General features: G+C 38.5%; 1 protein-coding gene and 2 long non-coding RNA genes across 4 annotated transcripts; 2 read left to right on the plus strand and 1 right to left on the minus strand.

The window, feature by feature from the left end:
• The first annotated feature begins 682 nt into the window (after positions 1-682).
• LOC138923814 (uncharacterized) lies at positions 683-19,868 on the plus strand. Its single transcript, XR_011437957.1, has 3 exons — positions 683-799; positions 11,298-11,373; positions 16,269-19,868. It is a non-coding gene; the product is annotated as an uncharacterized lncRNA (long non-coding RNA).
• SMIM30 (small integral membrane protein 30) lies at positions 19,569-21,430 on the minus strand. 2 transcript variants are annotated; one of them, NM_001433589.1, is given in 3 exon segments: positions 19,569-20,490; positions 20,949-21,042; positions 21,404-21,430. In NM_001433589.1, a coding segment is annotated over 1 exon segment (180 nt). In that variant the 5' UTR covers positions 20,446-20,490; positions 20,949-21,042; positions 21,404-21,430; the 3' UTR covers positions 19,569-20,265.
• A 49-nt stretch (positions 21,431-21,479) lies between these two features.
• LOC138923815 (uncharacterized) lies at positions 21,480-21,990 on the plus strand. Its single transcript, XR_011437959.1, has 2 exons — positions 21,480-21,603; positions 21,689-21,990. It is a non-coding gene; the product is annotated as an uncharacterized lncRNA (long non-coding RNA).
• Positions 21,991-22,395: the final 405 nt, after the last annotated feature.

Here is a 22,395-nt window from a genome sequence, read left to right on the forward strand (position 1 = left end):
TTAAGATCCAAGCTTTTAAAAACTTAGCAATTTCCCTTCTCTGACCTTTATGTTGAGAATTTTCTTCTCTCTGAAAACTTTAAGACTTGTTCCTTTATTTAATTCATTTAACAAACATTTGTTGAGATCCTATACTGTAGGAATCACTGTGCTAGATCTTGCAAGAAATGAAAATCAAGAGAGAGGACCAGTGTCAGGCAGCTGCATCAATGTAGGGAAAGTGTGACCTGACAGAAGTGGGAGCAGGGTGGAATGAATAGAAACAAAGGGATAGATCAGATTGTAAGGGGAGGTAGAAGCTATTTTTGTTATCAAGTGATTAGTTAAGGGAAGCGAAAGAGATTGAGGAGTAAGAATTGACTCTAAGGTTTGGTGCTTGGTTAACTGGGAGGTTGGCGCCACCATTAACCAGGAGTAACAAAAGTCAAGAAAGAGGTAGCTGGTTTGCTAAGAAGAGAATGAGTTAAGTTTAGACATACTGAGTGTGAAATGCTGGTGGAACATTCCAATGGTGATGTCTTACATGCAGTTAGAAGTGAGGAGACCAAGGTCAGGAAGTACCTACAGGTGATGGTGGAGGTAGGGTAACTATTGGGTGCCATTGCCAGGGGACAGATTGTTGACAGAGAAGAAGGGTGAGGTTAAATAAATAAGCAAGCATGCCCATTCTCCTCCCTCTGGGCAAACTGAAAAACTAAGAGAATGCTTGCATTTAAGAAACAAGAAGGAACATGGAAGGACCAGAGGTAGAACAAACTGAAAGGAAGGTGGAGCACCGGTGTCATAGATCCTGAGGGAGGTGAGAATGTCAAGGAATGTCAGGGAATGTCAGTGTAACTTGGAGGTTTAAAAGGAAAAGGGGTGAGAAGATATCCTTGGATCTGGTGATAAGGAAACAATTAGCAAGCTTTGAGGGAGCAGTTCCAGAAGAGCGAGTCAGACTGCAGGCATTAACAAGTGAGGGACAGGAGTTTAAAGGCTTATAAGGTCAGGCTAAGAAACTATTTTGCTGTTTATGACAGCACTGTCTTAGTGATAAAGGTTTTAATGGATTCTTTTGAAGTTTTATGTACAAAGTGATAGCTACTTAAATAAATATAGTATGCCTTCTTCTTCTGGAAGTGTTTAAAACTCCTCTTCTGTTAACATTATTTCAGTGTGATCCTGTGAATGAAAAGAGCAAATGCAAGTTTCCCTACTAATGCTCCACAAAACTTAAGAGTTTTGATGAAAAGTCCTTGGTTTATTAAAATGTTCTAAGTTGTCTCCTTCCCCTTTGCTTTTTTTTTTTTAGATGAAGTTAAACCATGAAAAAGAGAAAAGTGACCCATGTGGTTGTGGTGTGAGAGTGAGTATGGTGTGCATGTGTGTGTGCATTTGTGTTCGGAGGTGGTGTGGAGGCAAAGCAAATGTTGGTAAAATAATTAAGAAGTGGGAAGTTTCATTTATATTCAGGTTAATGACGAGTCATACATATCTTATAAGGACTGTAAATTTTCGCAGAATAAAAATGCAATATAATTTTAACAACTCAAGAGGGATAGGCATTTTTTTCTTTGGTTATTTAGAGGTTACCTCAATCTTACAGTGTCTTAAGGCCATTATTATAAGCACTAGTGATATGATAATATGAACGATTATGGTTATTTAAGCTTTTGTGGTGTTTAGCTCTTTGACAAACAGCATAATTAAAACATGGCTGAAAGAAAATGTGTCATCTAAGACTGCAATTTCACAGCTTCCCATATTGACTGTCCAGTCCTGCCTTCTGATTTTCTGATTAGCCCTTCCACTTTCATTTCTCCTAAGTTTTTAAACTTTATAATTTTCTCTTTATAGTGTAATAACGAAGAATAAAACAAAGTTCCCATACTTCATAAATATGGTTACTACTTTAATTTGGTTAACATTTGGTTAAAATAAAAGTGTGATTATTATCTGCCTAATTTTACATCAAAGAGGATTTAAGAATAAGTCCTGGGGCAACATGGTTTCATTCATTCAGCACGTCATCATCTCCACCAGAACATGAACCCTCTGAGTGCCCAGACACTGTCTTGTTTTGCTCTGTTCCTCCCTGGTGCCCAGACAGAACGTGGCTCATAGAGACACTTCCCACATTTTTGTTGAATGGGCGATTATGAACTTATACATAAAAGGGGCTGAGCTAGGCACTGTGGGGAGGATATAAAAGAAAAAGAAGAAAAAACAGTGACACAGGCTCCGACTGAACTCTGTTTTTCTTAATTTAATAAGGTTGGGATAATTATTTGTATTATGGGCAGATAGTTTTTTTGGCCAAGGATTTCCCCTGGATTTGGGGGAATTTTGTTTGCTTCTTAGCCTTATTACGTTAGCATTTACATGATTCTTATTTGCCTTCCTATCCAGTAATTTCAAACCATTTTCTAATAACATAATGTCTCTCATGCAGATTATGAGCCAAGAGCAGATATTTTATATTTTGAGCTCCTAACCTGGTGCTCAAATACGTGACAAGGTATCTGCAGCTTTTATCTGGCTTTGGACTTATGATCATTAATTTTTATTTATTTATTTTTTTTAGTGAGGAAGATTGGCTCTGAGCTAACATCTGTGGCAATCTTCCTCTATTTTATATGGGATGCCACCACAGCACGACTTGACGCGTGGTGCCATGTCTGCACCAGGGATCTGAACCTGTGGACCCCAGGCCACCGAAGCGGAGCTCGCATTAACCATTACACCACTGGGTGGCCCCAAGATCACTAATTTTTTAACAGCCAAAAGGGTAGTGTAGCCTGAAAACAAAATTAAACCTGATTTATCAATAAAGAAGTAAAATGTTTGGTAATATAAATAGAAAAAATTTTAAATGATGAATACTCTGCTCTAATTTTGCCTATGGATTATTCATAATTGTCTACAGGAGAGAAAGGAAAGGAGTTGAAACAGAAACTGGTCATTTAGCTACTTGGAAAAAAGGCTTCACGAGGACAGTATTACTCTTAGGTAAAGATCAGGATTATCTTTTCTTTTTAGAATATATTCCTTTCCTTTCTTTACCACGCATAAATTAGAGCGGAACAGAAGAGTTTCTCATATAAAATAGTGCTGATTCATCTTACTAATTGAATACAATTAAAAAGCTACCAGCTAAATCACCCTTTAAGTTCCCTTAGTTTGAACAAAGGCCAGAGCTGCTGTTAGAGTTTGCAATCTCTGAAACAAGGAAAGCGTTGAACCACGTTTCCAACAACTTGAAACAGGACGGTATAGTTGCTCACTTTCAGAAGGTGGTAATGACTGGGGCTGAGTGTACACAGTCTCACCACATAGAACTTGGTTAAGATTGCCGTTCTCCTTTATCTGATCCAGAATCACGGCATCCCCTATTGGCAGTTGGTATGTGATTTATAGCACTTGTTTTCTGGTATGGCTATCCTTAATGGGTCATTAATCATTTCCATGGAGTATAAGGAATACTGTTGTATGCATGCATTATGAAAAATGTGTCCTGTTTATAGAGATTCAAAGTACCACATGACTTACATCTACAAACTCTGTTATCTATACTCCTGGCTGTTACCTGTCGTCTCTTTGAATGTCGCTATGCTGCATAAAGGTGGGCAGGTAAACAGGCTGAAGGAGCGGAAGTAGAAATGGTGCTATGCCAAGAGTTCCATTATTTGAAATATTTTTTGACTGTGGATTTCATATCACTCAGTCTCAATTAAAACTGTAGAATAGAGCTACGATTCTAACATTTTTAAAACTAGTTGCTAGTTGTTTGGGCAAGCAGTTGTCTAGGTAAGCTGGAGGGCCACAGACTGATGTTAGGCCTCCAGGTAAATGATTTGTCCTCCTGTGAGAATTCTTGGCTTTTTTTTAAACATTGGCACCTAAGTTAACATCTGTTGCCAATCTTCTTCTTTTTTTTCTTCTTCTTCTCCCTAAAGCCTCCAAGTACGTAGCTGTATATTCTAGTTGTGGGTCCCTCTGGTTGTGCTGTGTGGGACACTGCCTCAGCATGAGCTGATGAGCACGGCTAGGTCCGCTCCAGGATCTGAACCAGCGAAACCCTGGGCCGCCAAAGCAGAGCGCATGAACTTAACCACTCAGCCATGGGGCCGGCCCCCCGTGAGAATTCTTAATGTGGAAATTTCTGGCAGTTTTAGTTAGAGTGGTGTCTCCTCCCGTCACCATGCGGTTGTGGTGTGCAGGTCCAGGATTGCTGTCATTTTGTTCTACTTGTACAAAATCTCTTGACAAAAACAGTTCTTTTTAAGCTCCAGGTCTTTACTAGCAGTTTTCTTCTAAGGGATCCAGGGGTCTCTTGTATTTTTTTTCATAGTAGATCTGATCAGTTAATTAAAAACAACAACTCCATGATGTAAAATTCAAAATTCTCTATCAATTAGGTGTTCACTAGTTCAGGTAGGTCCTGTATGCAGACCCAGATGTATTTACTGTTTAGTATTATATCAAACACTTTCACATACCCTGGCCATCTCTAGCCAAAAGCTTTATAAGTGCTCCAGTCAGGGCCTAACACGCAGTTGGTCTGTAGACTCTCAGCCCAGGGAGTGTTTTCCACAGCACTGTGCAGTCTTTTCAACTAGCCTTTGTTAAACCAAGTCAGCACATTGCTTAATTTGCTCCCCTTATCCAAAGTATATGGAAAATGCACACTTTTATCTTAGGGCTCTTCAAGATTTCACTTCACAGCAAAGGGTTTTTGTTTTTTTTTTTCCCGTTCATGCACTGTTAGTTCCCGTAAATTCTAATGGGTATTAAACACATAAATCCTTGGCACTTTGTTGAAAGACTAGGAATCATGCAGAGACAGCAGTTTTGTATATGGCCTACTTGTAATCCACTCTATAAATGGTTTGTTTTTTGTGCCATGTGGCAGTGAATAGGTGAGATTCTTGCTGGGGTTTCATGATGAGTCTTGCTACTATAGAAGAACCTACCTAAATTGACATTTGGTGAAGAGATGGAAGGAATCTTTTTTTTTTTTTTTTTTGAGGAAGACTAGCCCTGAGCTAACTGCTGCCAATCCTCCTCTTTTTGCTGAGGAAGACTGGCCCTGAGCTAACATCCATGCCCATCTTCCTCTACTTTATATGTGGGATGCCTACCACAGCATGGCTTGATAAGCAGTGCCACGGCTGCACCCGGGATTTGAACCGGTGAATACGGAGCTGCCGAAGCGGAACGTGCGAACTTGACCGCCTTGCCACCGGGCCGGCCCCATGGAATGAATTTTTTATCCTACTCACAGACTATGTTCAAAATGATGTTTTAGTAAAAAGCCAAAAAAGCTCAGAACTGATGCATGCCAACGTCACTCTCTACCTTGGGTGTAGACATGTGCTTGGTGTTGAACTTGCACTCTCAATAATTTTGATACTGCATGGCTCCATGAAGGCAAAATTTCTGTCTATGTTGATTATCTATGTGTTCCTGGTGCCTAGAATAGTGCCTGGCACATAATAGGCATTTAGTAATTATTAGTGGAATAAATAAATGCATTTTTCCTTTAAAACAATCATCATAACTAAGAATTAAATGCTTTTCCTTTTACATCTATTTCTCCTAATGAATCTCCAAGTGTGTATGGCACTTTGAAAATAAATTAAAGGATAATCCCTTCCTGTCAGGAGCTGGATCACATTTTACAGCTGAAACCTTTTTCTCACAATATTTCCAAATACTTCTGAAGTACAACATGTTGTAGAAAGCCCTAAGTCAACTTAAAAAATGTGCAGTATCAGAATTATTGAGAGAGCAAGTTGAATGCCCAGTCTATGTGTATATATACAAATTTGAGAGTGAAGATGACATCAATCCTGAGCTTTTTTGGCTTTTTACTAAAAGGTCATTTGAACATAGTTTGTAATAGGAAAAACAAATATGTACAGCAGACCAACCTACTAATACTCTAGGGTAAAGGAATCTGCATGCTGAACTCACATTTATGCTGGAGGACTTCAACTTTGCAATGACCATCAGAGTTGCATGGATTTATTGACTTTTAGAGCTGAACAATTACTAATATTTTCCTAGTTTTTATAATTTATAAATTAATTTTAAATACTTTATTTCATTAGATTCTAACTTCATTCTGTGAAGTAAGTATTTTCCTTTTAATATAATAGAAACCAAGTTTAGAGATATGAATAATTAATAGTTATATGATGCTTATAAGGCAACAAGTGTTGTTCTTTGCATTTATTAACTTACCTGATTTTAATAAAACCTTATAAGGTAGGTTCCATGATTCATTTCACTGAGGAAGAAATTGGAGGCACAGAGAGATATAATAACTGGTTCGAGATCAATAGAAAAGTTGGAGTTTGTGCTAAGTGACGTTCAGAAGTGGTAAAACTAGAAACTTGATTTAGGTGTTTCTGACACTGAATCGCATGCACTTTCAGTACCCCACAGTGCCTCTAGAGTCTAATCAGTGCTGTCCTTAGATATTTAACATGAGCCACACATGTAATTTTGTTTTCTAGCAGCCAAAATAAAAAAGTAAAAAGTAAAACTAATTTTAATAGTACATTTTATTAAGCCAATATATCCCAAATATTAGGTCAACATGTAATCAACCCAAAAGTATTGCAAAGATATTTTATATATTTTTTCTCACTAAATCTTCAAAATCTAGCATGTATTTTACAGCACTTATAGCACATCTTAATTCAGACTAACCACATTTTCAGTGCCTAAACCAGCTCTGAGCCATCAGGCATAAAGTCTTTATGTAGAGATAAGAATAATAAGGCCTGGAGAAGTGAATTCCCATGCTCACACAGTTAATGGTCAAGTTGGTGACCAGACTTGAAGAGAAGAGTTAACTGCCAAGACTTGAGGCCTGGGTGGTCTCTGCTGCCCTACTGTGTGAGGTATGGCTCTACTGCACTCCTTCTGTTTCTCTTAGCAGCCTGTTCCATCGAGACCTAAATAACCAGAACCCACTGAACTGCATTCCATCTCCAGAATCTTGAATGCCAAACCAGCTGGTTTTACTCTCCAGTAGAACCGCTCGTTAAGCGCTATTTATTTACTGTTGCAAAGTTGCATGAAACAGAAAGAAAAAGCCAAAAAAGTTCAAATCTCCATGGAATAGAAGATCTTGGAAACTCCCTCTTTTCACAGATTCTCTCTGGTTAAATACAGATGGGCAGCAGAAATCATATTGTCATAATGTGCTTCGGTTTAGGAAGCAGTCTGGGATCTTATGGACTCCGGAAAGTGTGTTGTCTTAGAGACAATTCCCCCACTTAATCACAGATGCTGTGAACTCTTATAGGCTTATTACACTCTTCTCCTGTTGACTGTTGGGGAACCAGAATAATTCCTGTATTTTACCCTAAATTCATTAAAAACCTTCGAGTTGCCAGAGCCAGAACTGATCAGAACTGATGCATACAATAAATAGAAGCCTAAACTAGAAATTTCTTTAATACTATCTTAATACTGATATTACTAGATTCCATAGGATTTGAACTTTAGAGTTGAGGGACCTTAAAAAGTCACCTAAAAATGTTTTTTGAGCTTGTTTTTCTTAAGATAACGGTACAAGTGATTTTTGTGGTGAGATCATACTTGGAACTCACATATAAAACAGACAATGGTGGAGCTGCTCTAAGTGAAGCCTGGGGGCCAGAGGCACACTCTGGGGGCTGGAGCCACACTCTGCTGGCCTTGATTTGATTTGGCAGCTGCCAAGGCAGCTCTGTGGGGCCTACGGGTCTGATTAACACAGTTGAAAAACACTGATTTAGTATATCTACCCCTACTCCCCATTTTTTTCTTCTTGCCAAGCTGATGATAGCCAGAGACTTATAGTTCTAAAATATTTGAGTTTATGGAAAATGGTCCAGGCATGAGTCTTAGAGGGATAGAACAGTCAGTATAAAGAACTGTAACAAGAAAGAACCAAGGTAGGTCAGAATTATTGCCCGGTATGGAAGTAGAACAAGTTGAAGCTTGGCTGGCTAGGAGACTGATGGACACACACACACACACACAGAAATCAGACACGGTGTTCAGTTTTGACAGGAAGATGAGTTTAATTTTAGCAAATGAACATGAGGTAGCAGCCAGCCTCACACATAATAATCACATGGCATTATTTATAAGCACTAGTTGGTCTTGAACTGGAACTGAGAGAGTCAGGCCAGTCATATGGGAGTTGCCTGTTCATAATGGAAACCCTGAGGTCATACTCTGAGGAAAGTAGTATGGAGATAGATGAATTCTCTGAGAAAGAGAGTGAGGAGAAGAAAAGGCCAAAGTCTGAGACCTGAAGAATTAAGGAATATGGGGGCATCAGAATAGCGAGAGAAACCAGTTAGGAACACAGCAGAAGAGCAGCAGAGAGGTAGGAGGAAAACAATCCAACCATTCTCAGCCCTTCCCCTGTAATTCTCTTGACAAAACTAACCTCTCTTTCTAAAGCCACTGCAACAGCCTCCTAATTGGACCGAGCATGTATTTTTTTCTTGCTTTTACTGCAAATAAGACGTAAGTGAAAATTCATTTTATCCAGACAATTTTTCATTGTAGTAAAAGATCTTTAAAATGACAATGGATTCCCTTAAACAGAATAATTTCTTTCCTTCCTCTCTCCCTCTTTTTCTTCCTGCCTTCTTTTATGTTTGAGTCCTGTCATTTGAGTACACCGAGGTGTAGGTTCCCTTATCAGGCCCAAGGTGGGAGGGGAACCTCTTCTTTGTAGTGGGAGTGTTGTCACGCACTTTAAAAACCACTATAGCAACCATTTTATGCCAGGAATCTATAGAAAAATAAAGCATATAAACACACAGGCAACAGCTATCTTCATACAAAATCATGAAGTGCTCTTTCCTTGCTTTGATTTTACATTTTTATGGTAATGCTACTAATTTGAATTTTGTTTTGATCCTACTTGGTTTTTGTTAGACTACCAACGTAGATGATATTTTTTCTTATGAAGTCCTTTATTTTGTCATTTAAACCATTTGGTTTTTTTCTGTGGCTGGAGTCCTTGGGTCAGCCTACAAATATTTATTGAGCACCTGTTGTGTTAAGTGTTTTATCTTGGGTGTTTAAGAATCATGCAAACCTAAAAAGAAAAATTTTCTGCTTATAAGGTTATTACTATTAGGTTGACATGATTAATTTAATGAACTACAAAGCAGAAATTAAACCTCTTTTTAAGCAGGGCCAACCTTCAGTCATGTTGGTTATGAATGTCTGCGTATTTTTGGTGCATTAACCACCCCAGGCCCTTCCCCACTTTTGATAATCTTAACCTTTATCCCTCTCCCTAGCCCCACTCCCAGGTGTCTAATCTCAATTTGAAGTTCCATTTGGAGGTTCTTGTCATTACCATTCAATAGAGGAAGCCAGAAGACCTCTAGGCCTTCATGACCCAGAAGAGGCACCATTAATAGTGGAATTGCAGGTATCACAAAAATACTGAAGAATGGATAGGAGGTAGGCATTTTGGTTTGGGGAGTTTCCTGCTGGCTTTCCTTAAATTATGTCATCTACCAAGGAACTACTTCTGCCTTTTTTCAAGGCTGGCCCCACTTCTGGGTAACTTTCTGCCAAGGCCTTCCTTCACCTTGCTCTTCCTTCATCAAAGAGGAATTCTTCTCTGAAGTGCCTGCCAGTGGAATAGGTTAAGAAAACGAGAACTAGGATAATTTGTAAGTGATTTGCCCAGTGCCCTATAGTTTGTCAGCAGTGTAGCCAGAACTAGGATCCTTGTCCCTTTGACTCCTCATTTAGTGCTCTTTTCATTATGTTTCACAGCCTTTCTTAGCCATAAACTTCTGTCACTTAGCAACAGCACAGAGGAAAGAAACACTTTACCGTGTGATTTGATGCTTATTATTGTAATAATGATCAATTTAATGTTTCTTGATAGCTATCATTACTATTGACCACTAATGATAGTAAACATAGGGATCATTGGATGAGTAATGCTTAATTTCGATTATGAAAACAAAAAGAATAATCTTGAAAATGAATATTCAAGAACATATGATGATTTCTCTTTTCACTTCATATGCTCCTTTTTATAGAATGCTTATTATAAAAATGCACAGTGACTCCTGGCCTTTTCTTTAATAAGAGATTTACCATCCTCTCTCCCTGGATAAAACCTTTCTTTCCACATCTAGATTTCAAATAGTCTTTTACAAACTCAGTCCTCTAGCATTTCTGGTGTAGTACTGTATAGTAACCCCAATTATCCTCCATTTTGGAAAACATAGATCAGGACAAGAGACACTTTAGAAATATATTTACGTACATATTTGCATTTGCTAATTTAGAATATAAAAATAATACTTAAAGTCAACTTATAAGCTGGAACCACACATTCAAAGGATGTGAGTATCTATTTGGAAGTTGGTAAGAATTGCCTATTTTGCTTATTTCAGTATAGTATTATCAGTAATGGCAAGATGTTGGAAATCACTGACATATCCAGCATTATTAAAAGAATGGATTTTGAATAAGTGATGGCAAATATAAGGGATGGAATATTATTTGGTTGTTAAAATGTCCATGAAATACTTAAATGTTAAACAAATAAACTTGGAAAACAAAATGGTATGTATGCTCTAATGGAGTTTCATTACATTTATGCATATGGAAGGTGGCATGCACAAGTGCAAATAGTTTTACTGAGGGCAGGTAAGGTATGGGTCATTTTGTTATTATACCATATCATTACTTAATGTTGTTTCTTTTTTTTTTAGTTAAAAAAGTAATACATTACATAGTGTAATAACCAGTTAGTTTGGTTTGTAAGTTGCATAAAAATTTTTTTTTGTTACTTCTAAGTCACTTATTCATTTTATCAAACTGTGTAAATTTACATCTCTAAGTAACTTAACCTCTCCAAGCCTGAGTGTCTTTGTCTGTAAAATGTGAGAGCACAAACCTCTCATTCAATTCGGGAATTTGCTTACCAAATGGTTGTTCTTTCTATTTCTGGTTACCTATCTTATTCACACACAGGGCTCAGCTCTGACTTACTTCTGGTTAATTCCTAAAACCAAATGCTCAATGATGAAGTCTTCCCTTCATTGGGGGTATTCAAAGGAGCATGTCACAGGCTAAATATGAGTACCAAATATGCTTTGAATAATGGCATCATCAATGAAATTAAGTCCACATTTTTCTTAGAGGACTATTTTATAGAGCCCTAAATATTTGGATGAACACATTGATTTGTAAAAACTGACTCTTAGTGCTTCTTTGTACCTTTAGTCGTAAAGATACTGACACTGAATTGATTTATTCTTTAGAAGGAGAAACAGCCCAAGTGAAAGATCCAGCACAAGTGCATGGAGCCTACATGATACTCATTCGCCATGACTGAGGGTGAGAAGTGGAATCCTATTTGGGGCTCTTTATTTGAGAGTCATCTTTGGAAATGCAGAAGGACTTTGGGCTACAGGCATCTTTTCTTCTCTTTTTAAATTTTTGTCTGCTAAAGTCTTCTCACCCGAATGAAATGTAGGCTTTGACATCATCAGTGGTAACATCATTTGAGAACTACGACGTGTTGACAACTGTCTTGTGATTACTTCACAATGGATCTCTTTCAAGGGATGACATTTAGAGTAACTATGAACTGCCAACTGCTTTCAGAAAGACAGAGTTCACACATTTGTGTGTAAAAGGAACACTTCCAACCTGCAATGTTATTAAGAAGTAATAATGTTAGCTTCAGTATTATACCTCAGTTAGCATATAGACTTGCTTACTCAACGCTACTATATTAATTTGTTCTTCAGGATTTTTTAGGAACTAAATTCAGTACACAACCAATTATTAAAACCTCTAACACTATGGACAAGGTGTGTTAATACTTACAATGATAAAAAGACGCAATCTTGATTTCAAGAAATTTAAGTTAAAGGTAACAGAGGTAGGATGAATGGGAAGGGGGTGTCGTGGAGCTGGTGGTATAAAAGACATAATAAGTATCTAAATAACCATAAAACAAGGCCGAGTGAAATGCAATAATACAGGTGTAGACAAAGCACTAGGGACTCTGGAGGATGGATATCATTAACTGCTTTTGGGAAAGGCTTCGTGGAAGAGATGACATTTGTAAAGTAGATGAAAGATGAGCATGGAGGAATGGCAAGGCATTTGATTTTGGTAATCAGGTGGTCTAGTGTTGCTGGAGTATAGGATGAGGAAGAAAATGAGGAGACAAAGCAGTAGATCATCCTGTGTTTCAAATCTGTGGATCTTGTCTAAACTAAACGAAGCATTAAATATGTACATACAATGCAAGCTTTTATAAATAGTGTATATAATTGAAATCAGCTAACTAGACATCTTGAAACTTATTAGAATCATGTTCTACAATTATAATTTAGATGTCCAAGAAAATGATAAATCTCACAATGAATCTCAAACTTGTCCTGTGTAAGATCTAAAAGATTGGTAGAGCTGCACTGAGGTTGCTGAGGGCACAGCCAGTCTCAGTGAGAGGATGCCATGATCTACTGTGTGTCCTGGGCTGAGGTGTCCCTTTGCTACATTAACTTTCTATCACATATTCATTCTACAAAAGTTTGAGTGAGCTGCGTTTTCTATATGCCAGCCACTGTGTTAGAAGCTGGGAATACAGCAGTGAATTAGTGATTCAGTCCTTGTCCTCACAGAGCTTAGAATCCTGAGATGGTAAACCATCATAATCTCAATTAAAAAAAAAAGAATCCTAAGATGGGGTTGAGGTTGGTTGAGATAAAGATAAGTAAACAGAGATTTCGGTATAGAGTGCTATGTGCCTGATAGAGATGTACAGAATGCTGTGTGACCACACAGTAGGCTGTGTAACTTAGACAGGAAGAGTCGGGGAAGACATTCTAAGGAAGTGCTGTTCAAGCATGAGGAGGAAGGAATAAGGCAGGCGAACTGGGGAAAACTATGCCAGGCAGAGGAAGAAGTGTGCAGACCTAGAGAGCAGGGCTTGTGGGGAGAGAGAGAGACACACACACGCACACGCACACACACAGAGGTGAGACAAAGAAAACAGATATGGTGCTTTCTAGGAAGTGAAAGGCTTAATATGGCTGAAGGCTAGAGTACAAGGTAGATTGTGGGTCATGGACATAGATGAGACTTGTGAAATAGGGGAGGAAATAAGGGCAGATCAAACGGTGCTATCTTCTTAAGGCTTGTTAAGAAATTCATAAAAATAGGAAATCCACTAAAGAGTTTTGACCTGGGATGTAACAGAATCAGATTTGTGTTTTAAGAAGTTTACTATGGCTGTTGTGTTTAGAAAAGAATGCAGAGGGCTAAGGTGGGAGGTCAAAAGACCAGCTAGGGGCCTGCTGCAGATCTCATCCTCATCAAGATGGCAGTCTGAACTTGGATAGGAGCCATGGGGATGAAGAGAAGTGGGTGGGTCCTAAGGATAATTTGGAAGTGGATTCCGTAAGACTTAGAGATGGACTGGAGGTGGAGTGTGAGGGAGAGGAAGGTGCCATGAATCCTCTCAAATGTCTGTTTTGGCCACTGGGAAGATGGTGTCTATTAGTTGAGTCTCACTGGTAGTGCCAGAAAGACCAAACACAGGAAACTGCAGGGTTGTTTGTTCCTGGATCCCAACAGGCTGACATCAATTCCCGTGTGGGCTGTTTGCTGTGAGTGGGAGTGGCAGGGTCACAGGTTGTTTTTATTCTTCCTTCTTGAGACAATCTCTAATCATACTTGTTCAGTACAGAAAATGAGCGGCCCCCACTTCACTGAATTGAAAATCAAAAATGTACCAAATGACTATAGTTTTCACTGAGGAGTTTGAAAGAAAATCAGCTCCTCGTGTTGCCAAATGAAAATAGATAATTAGAATATTTTTAACACGTTAGACCTTATTATCTTTGAAATCAGGAAAACTATGGAGCCACAAAACTCTATCACTAGGAAGCCTTTTAAAGATTACTTGCAAATAATTTTACAGATGAAAAAATTATGGAGGTTAAATTATTGGCTCAAGGTCAATTGCCTGATAGTTGATTAATTTTTTTCTTTCTAAATTGCACTGATGATGTCTTGAAAAGTGTTGATTAAACAAGTAAAAGTGAGCATACAGGACCCATAAAATTGTTGATATCAAAATGCCCTGGTAATTTTTGTGGCAAAATGAAAGGGTTGTTCTGACAAATCATTTGAAAGACAATATAGTATAGTTTCTGTTCTTGGTGATCACGCCAGCTTCTGAATTCTTTTGTTAAGTGATTTATGCACATTTATCCAAAGCATAATTATCTTGATTAATATTGAGAAATATGGTATTTATATTCCCAATGTTTAACAAAGTGCTACATGATTAGCCCTTTAAAAATAATTAACCCTCTTGTATATAAAATTTCATAATTTCATTTTAGATTATGAAGTGCCAACTAATATTTTCAAAATTTTACTCACCCATATATGTAATAGATTCAGTGAAAATATGTGTGAGCATGGTATTTTAGCTCTGATACTACAAATCAATGAGAAATTAAATCGCATTTTAGTTTTTTGAAGCAATCACATATTTTTCTGGTCTTCTGCTTTTTGCATTTAGATGTTAGATATACATTATTTAATTACAGAAAAGATTTAGAAAAATGGTTACGAAAAATTAGAAACAAAATTTAAAATGTGCTACTCCACACACATATTTATTGATTTGGTCCTGTTTTCACCTAAAAGTGAAAATCCTGTCTGGGATTAGTAAACCAAAATAGGGGCTTCCTTTCCACTCCCCATCATAGGAAACAACCATTAAGAAGTTACGTGTTGCTTATATCTTTATGACTTCTAATGAGATGAGATTTGTCAGAATATTTTTCCTGGTCGAATATGGACCAGATCTGCCATTTTCCTGAATAAGCAGAACCAAATTCCTTGTATTTCCTTTAACGATCTGAGCAGTTGCTGCTAAGCTTTTGTTATGTCACTTAAGTCATCATGGTTGAACATGTTAGGAATTACTAAAACAGCACCAATTATTTTCTTTCTTTTTTTCCTTTTTTTTCTCTTCAAGAGACTCAGGTACAAATAAGAAGACTTGGGGAAACTTTAGAGTAGCCAAATTTTCTTTTCTTCATAGATGTCTTTGAGTTTCATCAATTTGTAAGCCTATAATGGGGGGGAGGGGATTATGGTAAAGAAAATGAAGACTCAGGGAAAATGTCAAAATTGAAATATAAACTGTTTAATAAGGGATTTGCTTATATAACTTTCTAAAGATGCCCTCTTTGTAAATAGAAACTTGGTGCTAGTAGTTTTTTTTTTTTCCCAATGTCTAGGAAATATCTCCAAATACCAATAATAATAGCATTCAGTGTGCCCAGCCTTTCACATTCATTATTTTCTGTATTCCTCACCTATTTGAGATAGGTACTACAGTCATGCATCACTTAATCATGGGGATGTGTTCTCAGAAATGCATTGTTAAGTGATTTTATCATTGTGTCAACATCCTAGAGTGTACTTACAGAAACCTAGACGGTATAGCCTACTACGCACCTAGGCTATATGGTTCTAATATTATAGGACCACTGTCGTATGTGTGGTCCATTGTTGACCAAAATGTTGTTATGCGGTGCATGACTGTATTATTATCTCCATTTAACAGAAAGAAATTTAACAGGGAGACACAAATTTAAAAGAAGTTACTTGCTCAAGATCACATTTTAATTGGTGGAGCCTGGTTATCTATTTAGTTGTGTTAGATTCCAGAGCTTGGGCTCTTAACCCCTACTGGGATACCAGTAAAGAGAGTGATACGTGAGTCTCAGGGAGGGAGATAGGTTGTATATCAAGAAGTGCCCTTCTTTCATTATGTGCTGCAGGTTGTATAGCTACATCACTTTTCTACATCCAAGGTTGGAAATGGCATTTGACAAGCTTCTACACAGCTAAGAAAGCCTAAGAGGGTGAAGGTGCATGTGATGTGTAGCTTCTGAGATTTCCTGGGCCTGGCTGGTTCCTTCAGTAGGTACATTTGGTCTCACATCAGTTTTTCAGAGCCGCCAGTTGCACTGGCTGAGACAAAATAGGGACACACTTCATTTTTTCAAACTTCATCTGCACTCCTGAAGTCTTGACTGCTAATTGTACTCCCTAGTTGAGCTTACTGGGTAAAGACAGGAATATGATACCTTGGATGGGTGAAAAGGGGATGACAGACGAGGGACATCACAGGACAAAGGTCTGTAAGTGAAATACCTTGAATCGATCATTTACCTGGTGTTTTCTCTCTCTAGGAAATTCACTCTTTAAATATGCACTGAGGAGACTTCTGTTCCCAGGAAGATGAAGTAGACATCCTTTTTCCTATTTCTGCCACTAAATAAAGCTAAAAACTCTGGACATTATGTATAAAACAAACATATGAAGATTCGGAAAGTTGGAAAGAAGACAGATCGGCTAAGGACCTCAGGACCAGTAGAAAGACATGGTAGTGAAGTCTCTAGATTTTCTTTTTGCTTCATAGGTCTCTGGTCAGGTACTGGAGAAGCTAGCAATCCAGAAATTCCAATGGGCTTGGACACAGTCATGGGCCAGTGGAGAACACGTGGGGAGTCTGGACTTCCACTCGCTCCCACCCAGTAGCTACAAGGTACCTCACCCCCAGGGTCAGTGGAGGGCACATGGAGAGCACTAATGAGGTGCCCCTGGAACTTCTATCTCTATCTTGGCAGTAATGAGGCAGCATCCTCCCTTCCTCTGAGGGAGTGGTGTCAGAGGAGGCCTGCTAAAATACAAGATTTAAATAAGGTCCAGTCTTTTTAATATAAAACCCAAAATGTCCAAGAATCAATGGGAAATCACTCATCGTAACAAGGAAGACCTCAACTTGAATGAGAAAAGACAACAGATGCCGAGACTGAAATGAAACTGATGTTAGTATCATCTGGCAAGGATTTTGAAGCAGCCACCATCAAGGTACTTCCATGAACAATTACAAACATGCTTGAAACGAATGAAAAAATAGAAAGTCTCAGCAAAGAAACAGAAGCTACAAAGAAAAACCAAATAGGAAAGTTAGAACTGAAAAACACAACAGCACAATCAGTGCACTTGAGGATAGAACACTAGAAATTACTCAGTCTCAACAACAGAGGAAAAAAACTAGGAGGGGCCTGGGGTGGGGAAGAGCCTCAGGGACAAGTGGGACTGTAAGAAAAGATCTAACACTTGGGTCACTGGAGTCCCAGAAGGAAAGGTGAAAATAGATGGGCTGAAGGAGTATTTGAAAAAATAATGGCTGAAAACTACCTAAATTTGGGAAAAGATATAAACCTATAGTTCAAGAAGCTGAGCAAACCCCAAACAGAATAAACCCAAAGATATTCATGCCAACACACATCATAGTTAATCTTCTGAAAACTAAGGATGGAAAAAAAATCTTTTTTTTCCCCCTAGATTGGCCATGAGCTAACATCTGTTGCCAATCTTTTATTTTCTTCTTCTTCTGCCCAAACCCCCCAGTACATAGTTGTATATTCTAATTGTAGGTCCTTCTTGTTCTGCTATGTGGGACACCACCTCAGCATGGCCTGATGAGCTGTGCTAGGTCCGCGCCCAGGATGCAAACTGGCAAAACCCACGGACACTGAAGCGAAGCGAGCAGCCTTAACCACTCAGCCATAGACCCAGCCTGGAAAAAAATCTTAAAAGCAACCGGCGAGAAACCATCCATGAAACGCTCTGATTTTTGGCATTAGAGGAATAGGCTGGTTACCAGCATTTCCTGTTGATGTCAACTATTAGTCTTCTGCTTTTAACTGGACTCAACCAAGCCAAGATGTACAGAGCATTTACATTTACAAATTATGCTGGGCACCTGGGGGACATTTATCACCCCATTCTTCTTATAGCTGCCCCACTGCAGGTGTTATCCCTCAGAGCAAATTAAGGAATTCCAGAATTGGAAAGAACCTCAAAAAAAAAAAGGAAATCAAGAGTAGAAATTTGTAATTTGGGATTTCTGGATGGGCTTCAGCTCTGTGAACTCCCTGAAATTAATCTAAAAATGCCAGTATGTATGTGCTTTTTTTCTAGGGAAAGGACCATAGTTTTCATCAGCTTCTCAAAGGAGCTGATGGCCCCCAAAAGGTTAAGAGCCACCATAAGAGTTTCTGTCCTTTTCAGGCAAACCCATATAATCCAACCTAGATAGATTGGCTAAAAAAAAAAATGAGGCTAAAAGTAGGGAAGATATTCCCTATCATATCCATCAAAATTCCTGAATGCCACCTCATGATGATTCTCTATTTTTAAGGAGAAAATAGGAAAATGACAGTTTCTAATTCCTTCTAGGCACTTCTGAAAATACACGTGCATTAAAGAATGTTTGCCTGTAGTCTTATTTTGAACATTTTAAAAATAGTACCTGGAGGTGACTACATGACTAATGCACTGTGATTTAAAATGTACTTGAGGTTTGATTTCTCTCAATGCCATTGGAAGAGTTCAGACACACGAGGAAGCCACAGCAGCCTCTCTACATCAGTACCAATGGGCTGGTTTACAGGCCACAGGGCAAACTGGCCTTTTTCTGCATTCCTTTTTCCATCTTTCAGAAAACAAAAAAAGGCATGTAAAATCAAGTTCTACTACTTACACAATGGGTAACTGCCAATTTATCTGAACAAAACATGTTAGTGCTTTCTCTGGTGAAAAAACAAAAGAACTATGACAAATACAGATCCATTCAGTTTCTTCACTGTCTTGATAGCGTGGCTGTCCCTTACTCCTTGACTCCTCTGCCAAATCCCTCATGCAAGCCAGCTCAGTTCACATCTGTATTGTAATATACTGTAAACAGGATTGTAGATTGCTCCTGCCTGTTTTCCGACCAAAATTAAGGCTCCCAATGTCACCTGGAGAGCTAGAGATTGGTTAATGCATTATCTTAGGGAAAAAACTTGACTACCTGCTTCCATTAAGACCCTAAAGTGGTTTGACTTACTCAGATTATTCTATGCTGGCTGCATCTATAGAATCAAAAGAATCAGTGGGGGGCCCTTGTTAAACATAGATTTCCAGGCCCCAACCTACAATTACTACAACACAACCAGGACAGACACCTGGGAATGTAAAAGTTTTACCAAGTTCTTCAGGTCATTCTTGGGTACAAACAAGTGAGAGTAGTCTTCTTAAACTTGAAGGTGCATACAAATGACACTGGGCTCTTCAAACAAATGCAGATTTTGATCCAATTGGTCTGGGTAGGACCCAAGATTCTGGATTTCTAACAAGTTCCCAGGTGATATTGCTGATCTGAGGGTACTTTAGGTAGCAAGGTCAGAGAGGGTACGTCTCATCTGGCTGGTGTATAAATCAGTATGGGCCACTATATTTTCTTTCTGTATTTGTGGATTCTCTACCAGGGGCCTCTCCTGTCTTGATGCTGCCCATTTCTCATTTTTTGCTGATTTGTGTCTCTACAAGCTAGCGTGACCAGTTAAGGTAAGGCATCCTGCCCCTCTCCACTTAGCTTATATAAAAGTCTATGCAAAGATTGAACAGCTTAACCTAAACAGAAATGCACACCACACATTAACTTACAACATAATGGGTTTATATTTAATATAGTATTTCTCACTATGGAGATGTTAGTTAATATAAAGTTTTTTTAACATTAAATCGCTACTCCATTTCAATGTCAATATAAAGTAATTTTTTTACATTAAATCTTTTCTCCATTTCACTGTTAGATACACTGAATACATTTTTTAACCTTCTTCCCACCAAAGAAATAAAATTTTAATTTCTGACTGACTGTATATCATATCTAAGTACAATATTAACTTGGGAGATAACAAAAACAAAAATATAATAAAAATATGGAGAAAAGACTCCAAAAAGATGCAGGGGGCAGTGATTACAACTGAACAGTGGTGATTTCCTAGGATTCTGGGCCAGAGCTTCCTTCTTCTTATTTTATGTGCTTTGAGAATTCTGAAACTATGAAATGTTACATATGAAAACTTCAGCCCTCTTACTTTGATCCTCTTTCTAAGCAGCAAATACAAATTATAGACTGCATTTGTCAGTACATCATTTGTTGGGAAACTTTTCTTTCCATTTAACATATATCAATTTGTTCCCATTTATAGTGAAAACAGTTAATTAAGAATGTGAATTTACCCTATTTACTGTTTCTTGGGAACTTCCAGACACCAAAGCTCTGTTTTTAGCCTCAATAGCACAAAGATTTTCAGGGCAAGGTTTGATTCAGGAGGCTCTTCAAAGTCACATCTGTCCATTTCTCTTTCGTGCATATATCCCCAAACAAGCACAAATGCCTGTAACGCTGAGTACCACACCTAACAAGAGAGCAACTGCATCTCCGGTTTCTACTGCTTCAACAACAGGCAGCACCAAAAGCAGTGAAATGAGAACTAAGAACACTTGAGTTGAAACTGAGGTCATGATGCTGGGGTCTTCAAGTGGCTGGATCTTGAGGGCTGAAGGTCTCTAGAAATTAAACATGAAAACAAAAAGGAACCATTAAAAATTCCTACCTTTTCAAATGACAATATGAACACATGACAAATAATGGTCCACACAACCTGTTAAATTTAAATTTCAGACCCATGTCTTCATTTTATGGTGGAAAAAACTGAGGGAAGTAAAAGGTACTTAAAGATGCTCATTTGAGACTAATTTCCCCTTATGATAACTCCTTGACTCCAGCGATTTTTCCACCTATAATAATGCCAACACCCAGTGAATAAACCAAACAAACTCAACAGCAGAACAGAACTAAGAACAAACAGAAAATGCACAACACACTTACTTGGAAACTTAAAGTATCCTAGTGAGTAAAAATTACACTTTCTTAAGGTCTTCCCCATCCAGGAAATGCAGACAAATCTGGCAAAAGTAACATAACATATAATACCATGAAGTTGTGGGGAATTAGTACGACTTACCAAAGAAACGATATATGTTTAATTCTATCTGACTTGAAATACTCCTTTCTTGGAGCTCCGGATGCTGAGACTAAGAGCTTCTGCGTGACACCGCCTATTATCAGAGGAGGGTAGGATTTAAAAATTACTCATCATCACCATGACTATTCCTATTATTATCACTTTAAGAATGCAGCTAGAGTCAGCGCAAAGCGGGGGCGTTGTACAGAAGGAGAGAAATGGGCAATAAGTAGGGAAAATAGTTAAGCAGGACAACTAGACTGAAAGTTGGTTAGTTCGCCCACACAGGAAAAGCTAAAAATAAATCGAACCGAGAGACAAGTTCGTTCCAGGACTCGACACTAAGATTTTAAAAAGAATCTCTGCTTTGGCCCGGCAAGGTGCAAATTTGCCTTCTGTTTTACAAACACACTGGGCCAATCTAAGTACCCTTTGGAGACGAGCTTGTACATTACCTTCCACGAAGCAGCCATTACAGAAATGGCGAGGAGGGCGGAGTCTCCAAACTACATTTCCCACAATCCCCACTGCTGACGACTCCCAGGATGCACCGGCGCGCTCCCGTGTAACTGGCTGCGGGATGACGGTCACGCTCTGCTGGAGACGGAGGGGAGTGAGCTCACGGGGCTTCCCCACGGGGCCCAACATCTTACTGGTAAAGTGGTTTAGTGTATTTGTACAAAAGCTCGCTTAAAAGTAAGATCAAGAACTGACGGCGAGTGTTTTTTACCCCGTTCAAGGTTTCAAGACTCACCAGTAGTTATGTCCTTTTCTTTGACTGAAATGAAGACGTAACAGCTGGATGAGATACCAGAGCAGAGCCATCCGTTTCGGACGCTTCTAAACCAGCGGCTTCCAGCGTTTCTCAAGCTGGGAATCAATCCCCTGTCACCATCTTCCAAAACTGCCTGTGACATTTGTTAATTCTTCTTAACCAATGGGGCAAAAACACGTTTAATAAGACGTTTTGGGAAATGTTAAAAGCATTTGTAGGGAAAAACAAAGTTTAGGAAAAATGGCTTAAGCTCTGTAAGCTCTTTGATTCAGGTTCCAGAGTTGTGTGTTTCCTTATTCCGGAGCGCCGTATATGGTACACTTTAGTGATTTCTTCTCAGTCATGTTTTTATGACACCCATCCCAAATATCCCCAAATATTTACGAAAAGATGTAAAATTGTTACTTTTAAATCGTACGAATGAATTACATGTGTAAGTCTTAACCCTTTCTGAAAGGCCTTCTTGAAGTCTAATATTAGTGAAGTCCTTACTGAACGTTTTTAGTCACCCAGTCTCCTGAACTGTCATTTACTGACTCAACAATTTGTTTGGCAGCTTCAGATTGTAAATTGTTAATGATGTGGGTTAGGGATGAAGTCGCCTGCTATGTCTGATAGTCTGTATCTCAGATACAGCAGTTACATTCAGTTCAACGTCCATAATTAGCATCG

Source organism: Equus caballus, chromosome 4 (genome assembly GCF_041296265.1).
Source record: "Equus caballus isolate H_3958 breed thoroughbred chromosome 4, TB-T2T, whole genome shotgun sequence".
Classification (NCBI taxonomy): domain Eukaryota; kingdom Metazoa; phylum Chordata; class Mammalia; order Perissodactyla; family Equidae; genus Equus; species Equus caballus.